Source organism: Sinohyriopsis cumingii, chromosome 5 (genome assembly GCF_028554795.1).
Source record: "Sinohyriopsis cumingii isolate HCF-2022 chromosome 5, ASM2855479v2, whole genome shotgun sequence".
Lineage (NCBI taxonomy): Eukaryota > Metazoa > Mollusca > Bivalvia > Unionida > Unionidae > Sinohyriopsis > Sinohyriopsis cumingii.
Window position 1 is genome coordinate 68,111,818 of NC_142965.1, and position 20,650 is coordinate 68,132,467.

At 34.9% G+C, this 20,650-nt stretch overlaps 1 protein-coding gene across 1 annotated transcript in view; it reads left to right on the forward strand.

Annotated features, from left to right (window-relative positions):
• LOC149799366 (activating signal cointegrator 1 complex subunit 1-like) overlaps positions 1-20,650 on the forward strand; it is a 34,241-nt gene that overhangs the window by 4,717 nt on the left and 8,874 nt on the right. Inside the window, exons 4-6 of the mRNA XM_089958691.1 lie at positions 2,689-2,867; positions 16,456-16,592; positions 17,965-18,078. Of these exons, the coding sequence (XP_089814817.1) occupies positions 2,689-2,867; positions 16,456-16,592; positions 17,965-18,078 (430 nt within the window). The remainder of the gene's footprint in view (positions 1-2,688; positions 2,868-16,455; positions 16,593-17,964; positions 18,079-20,650) is intronic.

A 20,650-nucleotide genomic window follows, 5' to 3' on the forward strand; every position in this document is an offset into this window, starting at 1 on the left:
GAGAGCAAAATTGAAAAATAACAGTTTGATCTTAAGTTTCATGAAATTTGGCTACAAATGATTACCTGTGGCAAAATCCTTTGGGTTGACAATAATTTGCAGTGGAATGAAACATTGAAGTCATATGTCCTAAAGTCAGTTATATTACAAATGCTAGATACAACCATACCAAAACCACTGTAATGGTATCTGGGAGAAGACGTCAGACAAGAATATTTACATTTTACTCTGCTTGCAGAAAGAGCTTGCATACTCATTTAAGATGATGTTGAAGGCTTCCCAAATGCAATGAATGATATTAAGATGTTAGCAGTTAGTGAACAAATATTTTTGAGAAAGGCTTGACTTATGCACAAAGTTTAAAACGTTATGATCCCATTATATCTCAGTTAACTACTTCATGCTAGAAAATGAGGCAACATTCCCAGTTTAAGATCAATTCCCTGAAACCAAATAAAGAACTCTTTAATGAAAGATATCGATATTCAGGATCACTAATTTGGAATAGTATCCCAAAGGAAATTAGACAAAGTGCAAATATAAGTACATTTATTTACAATCTGATTCAATGGATGAAAAGTGGAACCTGTTCGATTTGACAACTACGTTACAACTTCAAGACTTAAAGTCACTAAGCTTCTACTTTGTTTTCCCTGTTTATGTATTGTTATAAGCAGCAATGATTAAACTTATTTGGAGCACATTCATTTTCAATTTTCTGTTCATTATGTCCATATATGTAACTTATTATCAATGCCTTATTTATGTTTGTGTGTATGCATGTATAACTATGTACATTTACTTTTTGTATGTAAGTATGGATAAAACAGGACCATAAGGTGGTCTGGTTTCATGCAACTAATTGTATCACCATCTTTCAATAAAGTTGTTATTAGTAGTAGTAGTAGTAATACACTCTCATCTTTTATCCTATTTCACCTATGCTTATCAGAATTCCTTCTCAATAAAAGTGACTCAGCTATATTGAAACTGGGTCACTGTGATCCAGTTTTCATACTTGGGTGGCTTTTTGAATTTTGAGGACTTCAGTTATTACACATTGATTATCTTGAACTTTGTTTCACTTTAACTAATGAAATTTATGAGTATTTATCTGAAGGAGAATAACTCAACCTTGCCCATACTAGGTCACTGAGACCATATATTCATATTTTAGTGATCAGCTCAATACATCATCAATATCTTTTACCCTATTTCTCCCACATAGTTGAAAATTGCAATGTGGAAATTCAACTGTATACAAATTATGTCATGTTGAACAAATGTTGGGGGTTTTTGTTTGTTTTGAGCTATTCATTTGTTACATCCAAAATCTTGGACACTGTTTCACCTACAAATGAAACTTGGCATGTGGAGGTATTTCAGGGAGGGTAATTCAACCCAAACTCAATCACGTTAGCCTACATTTTCAATCTTTAATGACTGTTGTATTGAAAACTGTCTGATCTAATTTTCGACTTGAGTGACTCAGATGTTTTCCCCTATATCAGTCTGTATTTTGTCAGCTACTCCAAATGTGCTCATGTTGGTGAGGTTTACAAATGAACACCTTGTTTTAGGATATAATAATGGTGTGTTTAGAGATACTTTGCTGCTATAGGGTGAAAGTGGTTGACTTAGATTTATTATGATGTCTGGTGCCAAATATCAAATACTGTGGTTTCATTTATTTTCTTTGGTCTCATATTTCATGGTTTTGTAAACACAAAATACAGTTTCATTGTTACTTAAATTTGCATATTTATTTAATTAATTGGTATTTAATTCATTGATTAACCTCTTTAGTGGCTAAAAATAAAAAATATAAAAGAACAAAACTATGCAACAACAAACAGCAGTTACTTCAGTGGTTAAAATAATACTGCATTCTGTAAGAGCACAAATCAAACATCAAGATCAAGTATTTAGAGTCAACATCAATAGTGTAGCCAACAGCCCTAAGCCAGTCAACCAGTAAAGTATGTGTTTGATGTCTACCTTCAAAGCTGCCCATAAAGTTGCACCATCAGTTACTTTCTAATAACCATGCCAGGAGCACGGCTTAGATCTGTCTGTCTGTTGGGATAAGGTCATCATTCCATATGTGAACCAAACATGTGACCAGCTGTCCATTGCTCCTTGCATTTGGTCAATATTTGATGTGTTCAGAGTCCATACAAGTGGAAAGATGCTAACTAAGTCAAAAGACAATGGAATCACTCCTTTGTTTGTGCCTGCCACATGCCTCAAACACTAGACTCTGGAAAAAGCAAAGACTACCAAGAAGAATTAAAATCTGGTATGCTAAATAGGTCATGGATGCCATGAGAGAAAAGGATGAAATGACTGGTCAGTGTACTTTATTAGCTGACCTCATTATTCTAGCTGATTCGTGATGAATGGGCAATTGTGACTCGTGTGAAAATGTGTCAGAGATTGGTTCTAATTATCCGTGGCTTTGAGAATGCTGGAATTTTTTAATTAAACTATTTCAGGATTATTTGCCAGTCAAACATTTGTGTGTATTACAAGATTGGATTGATGCAATGTTGATTCATTCTTTTTTTCTGAATGTGAGCCGAGTGTAATCCTCACTACTCAGCAGAAAGTAGTACTTCATAAGTAATTGTGCTGCCTGATTTTTATTAAAATCAAACATGAAACACCTATCCAATATTTCAATTACAGTGATCTCTGGACATGATCGGAAGGGAGTCCTGTCTGCAAAAACCAGGATTGACCTTCTGACAAACTCTGCACGGCAGAAAGAGCAGTTCACTCACTTCTTGTCAATACCTGTTAGAGCTGCTAATATCAAGGTTGCCATGGAAGACTTTAAAATGGATGTCTTGGTGCAGTGTGATGGTGTATGTGAACTACTTTAATTATTTTGTTTGAGCTATCTATATATTAGAAGGGCACACGTACCTGTCCATATTTACAATTGTTCTTTTTTTTTCTTCTCATTATGACCTTCTGGTTTTTATGCACCTCTTTAATTTTTCCTAATTCCCCTGTGTTCACAATAGTGTTGGTAACATGTTGTGATCCATCGATATTCATTAAATGAGTCAGCTGAAAATGCATTTGTATGTCGCCTCTGCTTGCTGTTTATTTGTATTGGCTGCCAAACTCATAATAATGTGGATACTACCAATTTCATTAACAAAATGCCTACAAACTAAATGTAACATTGCTCATTGCATTCTCTATACCTCAAGAAAGCTCTAATAGTGCTTGCCCATGAATAATTTTAGCCATACAAATTAGGTATCCATGTCACTAGGATTATGGAAATTTGTATTGCAAAATGATCATTTTGGGGAATTCTAAACACTTAGGATGGTATCCGTTTTTAAACTTCTGACCTTGATCACTCACACTCAGGTGTCCCTTTATAGCAGATAAACATAAAGCTTCTGCTGGACAACAAAATTGTTAAAGCTACATTAAAAATCGAAATCACAAGCACACATATATTTCATTTCTGTATCAAACAATATGACCATTTTTGTCATCATCATTATTATTATTAAACCCAGCTTTTTAGTGCAAGTCCTTAACATGATACAGTGCTGTCAACAAATTTATATTTTTATTAATCCAACACAATATAAATTTTGTATGCATTATAATGCAGTTATTTACAGGTGTTATTGAAATGAGTGTACTTCATATGGTAGATGAGTTATTTCCCTTTCATTACTTTCACATTGAATTACAGTTCCTTGATAAAGGATTGAAATCTAATCCTAACAATAAAGATTCGCATTACTATTTGTACTTGTGAAAGTATTCAAAGCATTGCAGATTTATAGGACTGTGTATATCTTTACCAAGAAAACACATGTAAGTAAATTAGAATATTGAATATTATCAAAAATAATTGTTTGAAATAGAATGTCCTGAAAATAAAACATTGTTCTGTTCATAAGAAGTGAAATTGTACAAAAAAGGAATTTAGCATCAAATATTACTGTTGACCATTTTACTCCAAATTTACTTGTACCTTGGCAGACAAATCACAGGTTGTTTGTTTAAGTCAGTGTGCTTCTCAATGCATACCAAAATGTATTGTCAGCTATTCAAGCATAAAATATTGCTCTAATTAAGGGATCAGTACAGTTGATACTTCAATTCAGAAGCTGTGTGTTCTTTGGTCACTTCCAATAATGTTTACAAGGTAAATTTACAATTCCAGTTTTGTAAATTTTTTTACAGATATGAAAGGAAGGAAGGGCAAATACTGGCAGGGAAGTTTTACTTACATTAAATTAGGACACTGTAAGATAAAAATGGTTGCCAGGTGGAATTTACAACTGTAGTGGAACCATTCCTGTTGCCACAGTGATTTACACAAAATCAGTGTAAAATGAAATTAAGGGTGCCTTCCATAAAAAAGCTGCCTTCTTAATTACTACAACATTAGGTATTGATTGAGTTATCTTTAATAGAAATAGTTCTGATCATGATACACATGTGCAGCCTGAAGTTATTTTCAGGTGTGACAGGAGTGGTTGAGTATATTCTGATTGGAATGATTTAGGAAATGGCCAAGTAGAGTTTCATTAAAATAGCAAAAACTGTCAGTTCTTTACATCTGTATGATATTGTTACAGAAGTTTTCAAACTCCAAACAAATTCATCATTCCACTTAGTCCTACATGTAAGACATAGCACATGTTGATTTTGTTTCAGTGCTATGTCTTACTATCCAAATAACGGCCTTGTATAGTGTGTTCCGATGTCGTTGACATCGGAATGAGTAATCAAAGTTTTAGGAAATCTCACACACTTGGCAGCCTATATCGACATTTTTCCACTAATTTATGTGTAATTAATATACTTACTGTGCTGTCTTTATCCTGGTGGAATGAAAATATGACACTAGAAAATGAATGCATTTTCATGTTCCATTGACATACATTTGAATTTGTTGCAATGTGATGGTAGTCAAGTTATGCCGAAGTAAGTTCAAGTATGTTCATGTTGGGAATCTGTTTCTTGAACGAAATGAACCATTGCTTAGTGTTCCAATAAGCATAATATATATTTTTATTTGTTTCGTTAAAAAATAATATTTATACTTAACCTGATTTCGGCATTCTCTGGTTTCATCGCTTTCCAGCCAGCTGAAATGTAGGCCAAAGAAACTTGAAAATGGGTCCATTTCTTTTGTGAGAATTTTAATTTATTAGAGAAAAGGCATCAGAGTAAGTAAAGTCTGACTAAAACATTATAACTTTACTTTGTAGAATAGCGTCATTATTTTGGTTGTCAGTTGTGTGAAATATTCCTCAAAATTTTACTTTTGTAACGAAGATAGTCGACGTCAAAACACACTACACAGTGCCGTTAGTTAGGCTGTAAGACCCTGACGCCCAAAACATAAATATTAGCATCAGGTCTTACATGTAGGACTACATTCCACTCAGATGCATTTTCAAGTTCTGAACAGACTGCCATTACATTTATTTAGGATTTGTAAAGCTTTACAAAATACAGTGACCCATCTGGTGGCCTAGTGGTCAACGCATCCACCTCAGATGCAGGTCACAGGTTTGAACCTCAGCAGAGTCATAGCGAAGATTTATAAAAGTGGTACTAACAGCTGCCTCACTAGGTGCTCAGCATTAAGAGTTTAGTGTTAGGACTGGTCTGCCTAGTGTCAGGATAATATGACTGGGTGGGACATCATAGTGATATGACTGAACTTTTTTAAAGCTACGTTAAAAGTCCAAATCACACACACACACACACACACAAAATGCAGTAATTCAACATGATCAAATTCCAATCACCTTTATCAGCTAATTAAGGTTAAAATCTGGCAGAGCTGGTACAAATTATAGATGTTTTAGTTAATTTGTCCTCAGAACCATATAGTAATCATGTCAGTCTGTCTTTCTGTCCTTCATTCCATCTGTTCATCCATCAGTTATTTGGTTTCTGCAAGATAAATTATGTGGGAATTATTATATTTTAACCCAGTTATATATGCAGCTTTATGTTGATGAGATCTCAAAAGAGTTCTATTTATAACATTCTCTGTCTTCATTTAAAGAAGTTATGGCCTCAGATTGATCACTGGCCTTTCATTTCTGCAGAAAAACTACTGACAGATTTTTATGTAGCTCCAAATTGATGAGATATTCCATGTGTTTGATTTCCAGTGTTCTTTTGTATTTACATGAGTTATGTTCCCTGATTGCTCTTTTGTGCTTGATTTTTGTTTCTGCAGCATTACTTTACCAAGATTTGTTGGATTTCAACCAATTTTTTATGTGGCTTTATACATGGATCAGACCTTAACTAAGTCCCAGAACTCCATGACTTCATTTGCAGGAGTTATGGCCCCTGATTGCCTTTCCTCCTGACAATATTTGCACAGCATGGTTTTACCAAACATTATTGGAGTTCAACCACACTTCATTATGTGTTTTTTTAGCCCTTGAATGATTTCCATCATTTAACATAATTATTGGCAGATATTTCAACCTGTGATTGCCCATCTCAGTGACTTTCAATTCAGCTTCATTAATTTACCAAGGATTGTTGGATTTCATCCTGATTTGGCATGTACCTTTGTATTGATGAATCCATGGATCAGATTGACTTTCAGGATTCTAGAATTTCATTTAGAGTTATTGAGTTATAGCCCTTGCATTCTCATCCTTCTAACCTTTGTTCCTGCAAAAACAACCAAGAATTATTTAATGTAAATAAATTTGGCATGCACCTTTATATTGTTAAGACTTTGAATTACTTTTTATTTTTAATATTCCATGACAGGTACAGGAGTTATGGCTTCCATAATATATGTTCTTCTTACATTGCTTTCCACAGTATTGCTGTTAATACCAAGGATTGTTGGATTTGATTGCCTCCCCAATTTGCCAACATTCTGCATTATCCTTTAGGAGATTTATGTCCCTGATTGTATGTCCTTCATTGCCATTTAGAAGATATATGTCCCTGGTTGCCACTCCTACATTGTCATTTAGAAAATCTATGGCCCACATTGCCTGTTCTACACTATCATTTAGGAGAAGATCTTTGTCTCGGATTGCCAGTCCTACAATGTTATTTTAGAAGTTTTATGGCTCATGTTGCTTGTTCTGTTTATATCACGGATTGCCAGTCCCCCTCACTTTGCAATTTTTCCACATTGTCATTTAGAAGATCTATTACCCACATTGTTTGTCCTACATTGTCATTTAGAAGATTTTTGACCCACATTGCCAGTCCTACATTGTCATTTTGAAGATTTTTGACCCACATTTCCAGTCCTACATTGTCATTTAGAAGAATTTTGACCCACATTGCCAGTCCTACCTTGTTATTTAGGAGAACTTTGACCCACATTACCAGTCCTACCTTGTCATTTAGAAGATTTTTGACCCATATTGCCAGTCCTACAATGCCATTTAGAAGATTTTTGACCCACATTGCCAGTCCTACATTGACATTTAGAAGATTTTTGACCCACATTGCCAGTCCTACATTGACATTTAGAAGAATTTTGACCCACATTGCCAGTTCTACATTGACATTTAGAAGATTTATGACCCACATTGCCAGTCCTTCATTGACATTTAGAAGATTTTTGACCCACATTTCCAGTCCTACATTGATGTTTAGAAGATTTTGACCCACATTGCCAGCCCTACATTGACATTTAGAAGATTTTTGACCCACATTGCCAGTCCTATGTTGACATTTAGAAGATGACCCACATTGCCAGTCCAACATTGACATTAAGAAGATTTTTGACCCACATTGCCAGTCCTACACTGACATTTAGAAGAGTTTTGACCCACATTGCCAGTCCAGCATTGACATTTAGAAGATTGTTGACCCACATTGCCAGTCCTACATTGACATTTAGAAGATTTATGACCCATATTGCCAGTCCTCACTTTGCAGTCATTTCACATTATAATTTAAAAGTTGTATGGCCCTTATGGTCCTCCTCACTTTGTAATCAGCATAATTACTTCACCAAGGATTGTTAGATAACCAAATTTGACCATCAACTTTATATTTAGGAGACGTCCTCATTCAAAGCAATTATAACCCCAAATGCATGTTTTTCTGACTTTGGTATCCAACAGAAGTTCTTCTGTTTAAGTCAGGAATGTACAACTTCCTCCAGGGCATGGGCTGGATTGTGATTTTTAAATGTACCCCTGTGATGTAAATTTAACCAGACTGGATGTGGCCCACATGCTGTAGGCGGCACATGCTTAAGTCCCTGCTGAGTAAATTTTAGCAGACTGCAATGCACCAGTCATGGATAGCTTTAGGTTCATAAGTGATACATGTACTTTAAAATACACTCTTCCAGCCCCAGTAAATCTGGATTCAGTTGAATCAATATCTGTTTTTTTCTCCACTTAACAGAAAGATCAAGATCCCAAAAAGGGGTAAATGTTTTGAACAGGCTTCATTATAGCAGTTGAGTATGTTGTTTGTCATTGGAGTCAATCTGTATTGCTGGGGTTAATGAGATCTTCACCCTTGTCTTTAATTAGTGATTATTGTTTTCCAGATTTGACTGTCATTGTGAAAGGTTCATTTTTTTTTTTATGTACTGGTAATTACAGTTATTAAGACCCAAACCAAGTTACCTGTTCACTGTGGTGCCGACATGATACACCCTTTGAGTATCAACTTGAGCTCTTTGTGTTGATGGTGAATTAAACTATTTGATTTTGTCTTGAAATAAATTTATTTTGCTTGTGGATGGCCTAATTTGTCTTGATTGAATTAATTGGTACATGTACGTATATACTCTATATTTACATAAAGCCAGATCAAACCTACTAATTCATACACAGATGAGTAAGTGTTATCATAGCTAACTGCAAAATTCCTTTGCTACATTTGAAGTGAGTGTGAAATTATGGACATGTCAATTTAACTTATGGACAGGATAATTAAATATTACCTTCTTAATTTGTGGGTATGTCAGAAAGCTTGCCAGTAGCTTCTCGTGGGTCGGTGGTTCTTTCTGGTTTTTTTTCCGGGTTCTTCCTCCACCATTAATACTGGCCTCCATGTATAGTCTATTGTGTGCTGAAAATGGCGTTAAACCATACAACAACAACCTTCTTAATTTTGCAGTTCTGTTGCCAAAAGTGATCTTGAAATATAACTGTAAACATTTTATGATAGATGTATATCTTTATTGCTGTAAGAAGATGAAATGAAATGATTGGCATATTTTGGCAGAAGTGGTTGTCACAGGACTTATTTTACTGTATCATATTTACTTTATTTTATTTTTTTTATTTTTTATATTGCTTTTGTGTGAAAGAAATGAAATTTGAATAGCAAAAGAGAACTTGCCACACTTACAAGATCAGCATTAACTTATCACATTTTACAATGTCAGTAACATTTACCAAACATTTATGCATTATATTAAAATAATACCAGTAATATTTATGCATTTTAGGGTTACAACTCAGTAGTCTTAAATTATGTAACAGAAAGAAGCAAAACCAATAATTCAACAAATATTTTAATTCCCTATACTATAAAATGAAAATTTCAAAGGTATTGTGAATTAAATTACAAATAATTCTAAATGTTCAATCATAGGTCCAGAAGTACAGAGTATTCCAAATGAATTACAGTCTTGAATGTGCTGATGAACTAACATTCTTGATTATGCTGATGTACCAAGTCATGATGTATCACAGTAATATAATCCAGAATGTTTTTTGGATGCATTCACAATAATCCTAGAAGAATAGTGTTAATTCAGTCAATGAGCACTTTAGTAATTCCAGTGAATGATTTTTAAATGTACCCCTATGATTGCCAGTCCTACATTGACATTTATGTCCCTGATTGTATGTCCTTCATTGCCATTTAGAAGATATATGTCCCTGGTTGCCACTCCTACATTGTCATTTAGAAAATCTATGGCCCACATTGCCTGTTCTATACTATCATTTAGGAGAAGATCTTTTTCTCGGATTGCCAGTCCTACAATGTTATTTTAAAAGTTTTATGGCCCACGTTGCTTGTTCTGTTTATATCACGGATTGCCAGTCCCCCTCACTTTGCAATTTTTCCACATTGTCATTTAGAAGATTTATTACCCACATTGTTCGTCCTACATTGCCATTTAGAAGATTTTTGACCCACATTGCCAGTCCTACATTGCCATTTAGAAGATTTTTGACCCACATTGCCAGTCCTACCTTGTTATTTAGGAGATTTTTGACCCACATTGCCAGTCCTACATTGTCATTTTGAAGATTTTTGACCCACATTGCCAGTCCTACATTGTCATTTTGAAGATTTTTGACCCACATTGCCAGTCCTACAATGCCATTTAGAAGAATTTTGACCCACATTGCCAGTCCTACATTGTCATTTAGAAGATTTTTGACCCACATTGCCAGTCCTACATTGTCATTTAGAAGAATTTTGACCCACATTGCCAGTCCTACCTTGTCATTTAGGAGAACTTTGACCCACATTACCAGTCCTACCTTGTCATTTAGAAGATTTTTGACCCATATTGCCAGTCCTACAATGCCATTTAGAAGATTTTTGACCCACATTGTCAGTCCTACATTGTTGTTTAGAAGATTTTTGACCCACATTGCCAGTCCTACATTGTCATTTTGAAGATTTTTGACCCACATTGCCAGTCCTACATTGTCATTTTGAAGATTTTTGACCCACATTGCCAGTCCTACAATGCCATTTAGAAGAATTTTGACCCACATTGCCAGTCCTACATTGTCATTTAGAAGATTTTTGACCCACATTGCCAGTCCTACATTGTCATTTAGAAGAACTTTGACCCACATTACCAGTCCTACCTTGTCATTTAGAAGATTTTTGACCCATATTGCCAGTCCTACAATGCCATTTAGAAGATTTTTGACCCACATTGCCAGTCCTACATTGACATTTAGAAGATTTTTGACCCACATTGCCAGTCCTACATTGACATTTTGAAGACTTTTGACCCACATTGCCAGTCCTTCATTGACATTTAGAAGATTTTTGACCCACATTGCCAGTCCTATGTTGACATTTAGAAGATTTTGACCCACATTGCCAGTCCTACATTGACATTTAGAAGATGACCCACATTGCCAGTCCAACATTGACATTTAGAAGATTTTTGACCCACATTGCCAGTCCTACATTGTCATTTTGAAGATTTTTGACCCACATTGCCAGTCCTACATTGTCATTTAGAAGAATTTTGACCCACATTGCCAGTCCTACCTTGTCATTTAGGAGAACTTTGACCCACATTACCAGTCCTACCTTGTCATTTAGAAGATTTTTGACCCATATTGCCAGTCCTACAATGCCATTTAGAAGATTTTTGACCCACATTGCCAGTCCTACATTGACATTTTGAAGAATTTTGACCCACATTGCCAGTCCTACATATGACATTTAGAAGATTTATGACCCACATTGCCAGTCCTTCATTGACATTTAGAAGATTTTTGACCCACATTGCCAGTCCTACATTGATGTTTAGAAGATTTTGACCCACATTGCCAGTCCTACATTGACATTTAGAAGATTTTTGACCCACATTGCCAGTCCTATGTTGACATTTAGAAGATTTTGACCCACATTGCCAGTCCTACATTGACATTTAGAAGATGACCAACATTGCCAGTCCAACATTGACATTTAGAAGATTTTTGACCCACATTGCCAGTCCTACATTGACATTTAGAAGATTTTTGACCCACATTGCCAGTCCAACATTGACATTTAGAAGATTGTTGACCCACATTGCCAGTCCTACATTGACATTTAGAAGATTTATGACCCATATTGCCAGTCCTCACTTTGCAGTCATTTCACATTATAATTTAAAAGTTGTATAACCCTTATGGTCCTCCTCACTTTGTAATCAGCATAATTACTTCACCAAGGATTGTTAGATAACCAAATTTGACCATCAACTTTATATTTAGGAGACGTCCTCATTCAAAGCAATTATAACCCCAAATGCATGTTTTTCTGACTTTGGTATCCAACAGAAGTTCTTCTGTTTAAGTCAGGAATGTACAACTTCCTCCAGGGCATGGGCTGGATTGTGATTTTTAAATGTACCCCTATGATGTAAATTTAACCAGACTGGATGTGGCCCACATGCTGTAGGTGGCACATGCTTAAGTCCCTGCTGAGTAAATTTTAGCAGACTGCAATGTACCAGTCACGGATAGCTTTAGGTTCATAAGTGATACATGTACTTTAAAATACACTCTTTCAGCCCCAGTAAATGTGGATTCAGTTGAATCAATATCTTTTTTTTCTCCACTTAACAGAAAGATCAAGATCCAAAAAAGGGGTATATGTTTTGAACGGGCTTCATTATAGCAGTTGAGTATGTTGTTTGTCATTGGAGTCAATCTGTATTGCTGGGGTTAATGAGATCTTCGCCCTTGTCTTTAATTAGTGATTATTGTTTTCCAGATTTGACTGTAATTGTGAAAGGTTCATTTTTTTTTTTTATGTACTGGTAATTACAGTTATTAAGACCCAAACCAAGTTACCTGTTCACTGTGGTGCCGATATGATACACCCTTTGAGTATCAACTTGAGCTCTTTGTGTTGATGGTGAATTAAACTATTTGATTTTGTCTTGAAATAAATTTATTTTGCTTGTGGATGGACTAATTTGTCTTGATTGAATTAATTGGTACATGTACATATATACTCTATATTTACATAAAGCCAGATAAAACCTACTAATTCATACACAGATGAGTAAGTGTTATCATAGCTAACTGCGAAATTCCCTTGCTACATTTGAAGTGAGTGTGAAATTATGGACATGTCAATTTAACTTATGGACAGGATAATTAAATATTACCTTCTTAATTTGTGGGTATGTGAGAAAGCTTGCCAGTAGCTTCTCGTGGGTCGGTGGTTGTTTCCGTTTTTTTTTCCCGGGTTCTTCCTCCACCATTAATACTGGCCTCCATGTATAGTCTGTTGTGTGCTGAAAATGGCGTTAAACCGTACAATAACAACCTTCTTAATTTTGCAGTTCTGTTGCCAAAAGTGATCTTGAAATATAACTGTAAACATTTTATGATAGATGTATATCTTTATTGCTGTAAGAAGATGAAATGAAATGATTGGCATATTTTGGCAGAAGTGGTGGTCACAGGACTTATTTTACTGTATCATATTTACTTATTTTATTTTTTTTATTTTTTATATTGCTTTTGTGTGAAAGAAATGAAATTTGAATAGCAAAAGAGAACTTGCCACACTTACAAGAGCAGCATTAACTTATTACATTTTACAATGTCAATAACATTTACCAAACATTTATGCATTATATTAAAATAATACCAATAATATTTATGCATTTTAGGGTTACAACTCAGTAGTCTTAAATTATGTAACAGAAAGAAGCAAAACCAATAATTCAACAAATATTTTAATTCCCTAGACTATAAAATGAATATTTCAAAGGTATTGTGAATTAAATTACAAATAATTCTAAATGTTCAATCATAGGTCCAGAAGTACAGAGTATTCCAAATGAATTACAGTCTTGAATGTGCTGATGAACTAACATTCTTGATTATGCTGATGTACCAAGTCATGATGTATCACAGTAATATAATCCAGAATGTTTTTTGGATGCATTCACAATAATCCTAGAAGAATAGTGTTAATCCAGTCAATGAGCACTTTAGTAATTCCAGTGAATGATTTAAATAATTCCTTTAGAATTATCTGAACCGAACAGTAAATAGCTCCACAGACAAATTTTAGATAGGAATGAAGACGGGCTGACAAAACCTCTTTTATTTACATTCCCACTTGACCTATGTCACAACAAGTATTTTCTTTAAAAAATTCTTTTATCTTAATGTAAAATTACACCAAACTGTAAACTAGTATGCTTCCAGGACTTTCAGGATCATAAAGAAAGCCATGTAAACATGTTGACAGATTACCATTATCATATAGTACAACCTACAATCATGGACAAAAAGTTAGCTATCTAAATAATGTTATTTACAAATGATCATAAGTTTGAACTACAACCTACAATCATCAATAAAAGTTAAGCACGTAAAATAAACATTCTCAAAAATATTAAAATGTAAAACACTGCAGAACAAGTGCAGGGTATGTATTTAAGTACTCTTGTTCTTTAAACATTCAGGAAATGGGGTAATGCAGTTTCAGTGACCTCTTGTTCACATGTAAGAGAGTGCAAGATGCTGATTTCTGCACTCTGATGCAGTGAAGCAAGTTCTAAGACAACCAGGTGTTGTAAGATATCATGATTATATTTTGTAATGGAAGCATTATGTACTGAAATAGGCTTAAATACAAGAGGCACTCTTTTGATTCTTTAAACTCATGTAACCTTTGTCTTCCACTTCATGCTTCATGAAAGATGCCCCAAAAGTTAGTGATTGTTAAATTAAAGATCTAAATTTGGAAAAATTACATATCCTTCACAATTTTCTGATCAGAAAATAATGCTGTAAAATTGTACATTTTCATATCCCCCTCCATCCCTTCAAACATCATCATGTTTTTTCTGTCAAAGACTCCACTTAAACCAAAATTGTAAAGCTTAGTCCCATCCTATAAGATTGTACATTTTGAATCTTGCCACATAACCATTTTGGTATATATCAAAAAAAGAGAAAATGTTATATCTTTCTTCTTTACTTCCATTGTATGGAGGGGCCCCAAGTGGTCTAAAGTGCTCACCGTTCCGGATCAATGCCATCTCACCTCTGTCTGCTTGGGTTCGAGTCCAAGGCTTGGCTAGCATGGGTATGTGGGAAAGCCTGCCAGTAGCTTCTCATGGGTCAGTGGTTCTTCCCTGGGTTTTCCAGGGTTCTTCCGCGAACAGTTATACTGGCCGCCATGTATAGCCTATCTTGTGCTGATAAATGGCATTAAACCCTAGAACAACAAAATCCATTGTATGGATGACATACAAATGGGGTATGGCTGAACCCTATTGATTCAGGGTAAAAACATTAAAGGTTAAGGTCACTTGGACTTAAGGAGAAAAAAAAAGGTTTTCACACAGTAAAATTAGCTCAGTATCACATTCCTGAACCATACATTGTGGATAGCTTGCACAATGGGGTAAGGAATGTGCCTATTGATTTCAAGTTCAGATATCAAGGTTACCGTTACTCAGAATAGAATGATTTCTGCATAGTAACATTAGTTCAGTATTATATAGCTGGACCAAAATTGTGGATGGCTTGCACTTGAGAGAAGGAGGAAGCCAATTGCTTTTTAGGTCAAAAGGTCAAAAGCCAAGGTCATTGTGACTGAAAGAAGAAAATGCATTTAGCTCGGGTTTAATAAACCTGTGTACATTCTGTTTTACTTGGAATCATAAAACATGGTGAGGGGATTCATCTTGATGAGTACGAAACCCTCATCACAAGAAATAGGTCACTCTGACCCATGCTTCACTGACATTAGGTAGATTTTGTGTTTTATTGTTATGTCAAGCTCTGCTTATGCTAGAATCATCAGGCTTAATGACTACATCTCAGTACCACACCCTTACAACAAAAGAAGATTACTGTGACATACATTCACATTTTGCTGGAGTAGGTTAAGATTTTGCATTTATGACCAAATAAGTTTCTTTTTTACCATGCATACAAACTGTTATGCCTAGAATCATGAAACTTGGTGAAGGGATGCCTCTTGATGAGTACTACACCCTCATCACAAAAATAGGTTACTGTGACCAATATTTCACATCTTTAATTTTGCGTTTTGAGTTTTTTTTCAAGCAGTTCATACTAGAATCATCAGTTGAAATGATTATATGCATGTATGTTAACTACACCCTCATCTCAAAAGTAGGTCACTGGCCCATATTTTACATTTCACTGACTTTAGTTACTTTTGTATATTAACTGTTCATGCTATATTCATTCAAGTAGATGATTGTGTGCATCTCAGTTTGTGCCACACTTGTACAAGATAGGTCACAGTGACTTACATTTTACATATATTGTTCATGTTAATCTTTTGCATTTAGCTCATAACCACATAGGGTTTTTGCATGCTTTGTTAATAATATCCTATCTAAAATTATGATAATTGGTGAATGAATATATCTTGATGAGCACTACTCCTTGTAGAAATAGGTCATTATGACCCATATTTTACATTTTGCTCAAATCAGTTAAGTTTTGTGCACCTTGTTCATTTCACAGACACTGTTCATGTTAATGATGTTATACGTGCCTTTTGTACCACACCATTACAAACAAATGAAGCTCATTGTGACCTACATTTCATCTGTTGCTGGTTTTGATAAAGTTTTACAGCTCATGACTGCATTAATGACTACGTATTTTATATTATGAGAGGTTACTCAAAACAGGTTAACTGTGTATTGTACCTGTGAATGAGCACAGAAATTGTTTTATATGACAGGATCGAGGTCTGGACCAGACAATATTCCAAAACCCTGACAAGCTTCATATTACCCTGGCAACACTAGTGTTACTGAATGAGAAGGAAATCAGCCAAGCTCTAGAGGTGCTCAGACGGTGTCAGCAGGATCTAGTCAAGTAATTTCCTTCCTTCATCTTCCTTTCTTAGATTTATCCATAAACTTTAGCATCAAATACAGGTATAATGTGATGCTTGGTGTCCAAAGAATAACATCGCATTATAAGCTGGATCATGTTAAAAAAAATTCAAAAAGCTTCCCTATAGAAAATCTGCATTGAAATTTGTCTTAACTTGATAGCTTTTCTTTATTTTTGTTAACAACTATAGCACGGCAATACGGTTTAGAAAATTTTGGAAGTGAAAATCTGCTAGGGATATGAATAATCAGCTTTTACGAGAGCATGTATTTAGGATGTTAAAAAGACAGGTCACCTTAAATTAAAAAACAGGAGCCATTCTGCCATTACATTATAAGTGGAATCGCATCATAACAGGTTTTACCTGTATATTGTGATACCCTCCTCTATCCATGCATCTGCAAATATGGGACAGAACGGAGAGGTCAGCTTAGAAATGCTAATCAGGAGATTTATAAAATTTGGTTTGGAGGCTTTAATTTAAATCAGGAGTAATTTCAGTGTTTATAAGACATGCTTAGATATCTTGACGAATTTTAAATACCAAAACCAATCCAATGAGGGCCCCGAGTGGCCGAGTGGTCTAAAGCGCTCTTCATTACGGATCACTGCCATCTCACCTCTGTCTGCAGCGGTTTGAGTCTAAGATTCAGCCAATGTGGGCATGTGAGAAAGCTTGCCAGTAGCTTCTCGTGGGTCGGTGGTTCTTTCCGGGGTTTTCCGGGTTCTTCCTCCACCATTAATACTGGCTGCCATGTATAGCCTATCGTGCTGAAAAATGGCATTAAACCCCACAACAACAACAACAACAACCAATCCAATGTTTTCTGTGTCATTTGAGATCTTTAGCATGACTAATCTGACCATAATCCAGTCCTTTCTGATTTAAGCACACACAGTATAATACATCTTAACAAAATAAAATGTTAAACGACAAAGTGAAACCAACCCTGCCAAAAGAATCCAAGTAACATTAGTTATTTTATGTAGCTTGAGCTCTTTAGTAATCCAACCATAATACTTTCATGTTTCAGATTCCTTCCAAATTACTACTAATCTCAGAAATTATAAACCATTAGAGTAAAAGTAAGACAGGCTTAGAGTTCATAAATGAATTTTGATGTTATTACAATAATTACCTGTATATTTTCAGTCCTATATTAAAGGAAGAACCACTACACTGTCATATTAGAGGCTTAGAGTTCATAAATGAATTTTGATGTTATTACAATAACTACCTGTATATTTTCAGTCCTATATTAAAGGGAGAACCACTACACTGTCATATTAGAGTCTTAGAGTTCATAAATGAATTCTGATGTTATTACAATAATTACCTGTATATTTTCAGTCCTGTCTTAAAGGGAGAACCACTACACTGTCATATTAGAGGCTTAGAATACATGAATGATGATCCAGCTGAAGTTGATGTCCTGTATGCCAAAGTATATGATGATTCAGACAGGTAGGTTACAGATAAAGTAGTTCAGAGGTCATGATTGGATATGTAGGTTCACAGTTCAGAGGTCATGATTGGATATGTTTTCTTTTTATAAGTAATAAGCTTGATGATACCCAGACAGGTAGAAGTCAAAGTTCAGAAATTTAGGATCAATATATGTGGTAATGTCCTATATAAAAAAGTATGGTTTAGGATGACTTGGATAGGATAAAGTTTGGGAATCATGGAATCAAAACTACAAAACAAGCCAAGTTTAATGTCTTTGATGCTGACATTCAGTTAATTTTTTATTTTGATAGTTCATATGTTTGGTGTGAGAAGGTTGAAAACAATCATCGAACCCAAGTCAATTATCTGTTTGAAAAAGTTCAACTTAATGGTGATTCATTCAGAAAGAGCAAAGGTCAGATATCAGAGGGCTGATAATGTAAAACAACTTAGAAGGCTGCCCTATATGCCAGCACTGATTTAGCTTGATGACTCAGTTAAGTCAGACACCGGAGGTTGGAAGTCACCATTGTGGGAAATTGGCTTAGTGATCTCTTTGGAATCTGTCTGCATGTCCTTCCATCTAGGCCATAGATTAAATTTAAATTAAAAGTTATTTAGATTAAGCATAACATTTTTTTGCTTTCTGGCTAAAGTAAAGAGGGGCTTGACAAAGAGGTACTCTCATGTTGTTAATTTCTTACAGTTGCAGTTGTTATGATTTGACTGAGTTTTCAGCAGTGTGATTGGATATAAACAGTAATGTGATGTATTTCTTTAATGTGATTGGATATAAACAGTCATGTGATGTATTTCTTTAATGTGATTGGATATAAACAGTCATGTGATGTATTTCTTTAATGTGATTGGATATAAACAGTCACATGATGTATATCTTAAGTGTGATTGGATATAAATAGTTGTGTGATACTGATCTGGAAATTTTTAAACATTAGTAAATTCTGGGACTTCATTCAGGTCCCAGTTGGTTTCCAGTGCACTTTAAGTGGAGATTTGTCTATACCAGCACTTTACACCATAATAACAACAGCAGCAACAACAATAACATCACCCATGCTAAATCAGCAACCCAAGAGAAAATCACCAATTAGAAGCTGAAACATTGAATCTATTGGTGTTTGTGAGCCACTCAACATTCATAGGTTTCTACATTTTTGCCTCAACAAGATGTTTCACTAGTGGTTATTGATGATCAAGGTCATATGACGTGAGAGCAGTGAATATCACTAAAAGTGGATGTGATATAGTTTTGAAAAATTCAAATGCATTGAAAGCAAGAACAGTGAATGCTAAAAGAACATATCACAGATGCACAATTTATCTTGAAAAAAATGCAGTAACTTGGTAATAAATATAAATCATACAGAGTAATACAAATTTCTTAGATCAGTGCTATGACCTGCCTGACTCTCTGCATCATCTATTATACTATAAAAGAGTCGATGACCCATGGCCAGGTAAGATGGGTCATAGTATTCCTGCGCAGTATGAAAAGTCAATGGAAAGAAAACTAGGTCCTTCTTAAAGTCAGACTTATTTTACTTTGTGAGTAATTAGGTTTTTGTTTGGTGTTTATTGGCATTTTTCAGCACAATACAGATCATACATGGCTCCCAGTATAACTGGTTTATGAAGAACCTGTGAAAACCCCAGAAAGAACCATTGACCCATGTGATGCTACTGGCAAGCTATCTCACATATCCACACTGGCCAAGCATGAGGCTCAAACCCACGTGGACAGAGGTTAGATTGCAGTTATCGGTAGAGGTGAGCAATTTAGACCACTTGGCCACCTGGGTCCCCTGAGTAATTGGGTAACCGTTTTTTTATACTTTATTTGCTATGTGTGTAGTTAGGTAAAATTTCCTTTGAACTTTATTTATTTTGTGAGTGATTAGGTAAAAATGTACACTTTGATAAAGATTCAGTCATGATCAATTAATCCTCTACTAAATGAAAGGCAATAAGAAATTGTATTTGAAAGTCAAAAGCAAGTGTTCATAAGGTTAGGACTGATGATCCAACTTTGTTGTATCACCTTCATTCCATTGATCAGCCTGATGTTTTATGAACATGAGGCTGATATTATTTAAATACTTTTTGAAAATTTTATATACCTGCATATTTTTTAGTTGTGCATTTGTTGTGGTTTTATAGTGGCAATACAGGATTTATTCCTTTGGATTTTTGCTATCAGATGATTTGGTTTTTTTTCTTCATATATGATAGTTATTTGATCGTTCATGAGTTAAAGCATCTGTGAATGGTATGGTATCCAAGCAATTCGCAATTTAAAATGTCATGTTGATAGACTGATGACTTTGGAATTGCAATGTATAGCGATAAACATACAAGACTCCCTCACTAAAGGGCACTTTATCATAACACAAAAGCAAGTCTGATAATGGATCCCATTTCATTAATTAGTAGTAAAATTATGTTTTTCATTAAAAGGTGATCTCACTGTAAGTTTCTATCCTTTATGACTCCTATGGACACTATTATAATGAGGGAATTATGCATTTTTTGGTGTAGGGAAGGAAAATAAAATTTAATGATCAATCAG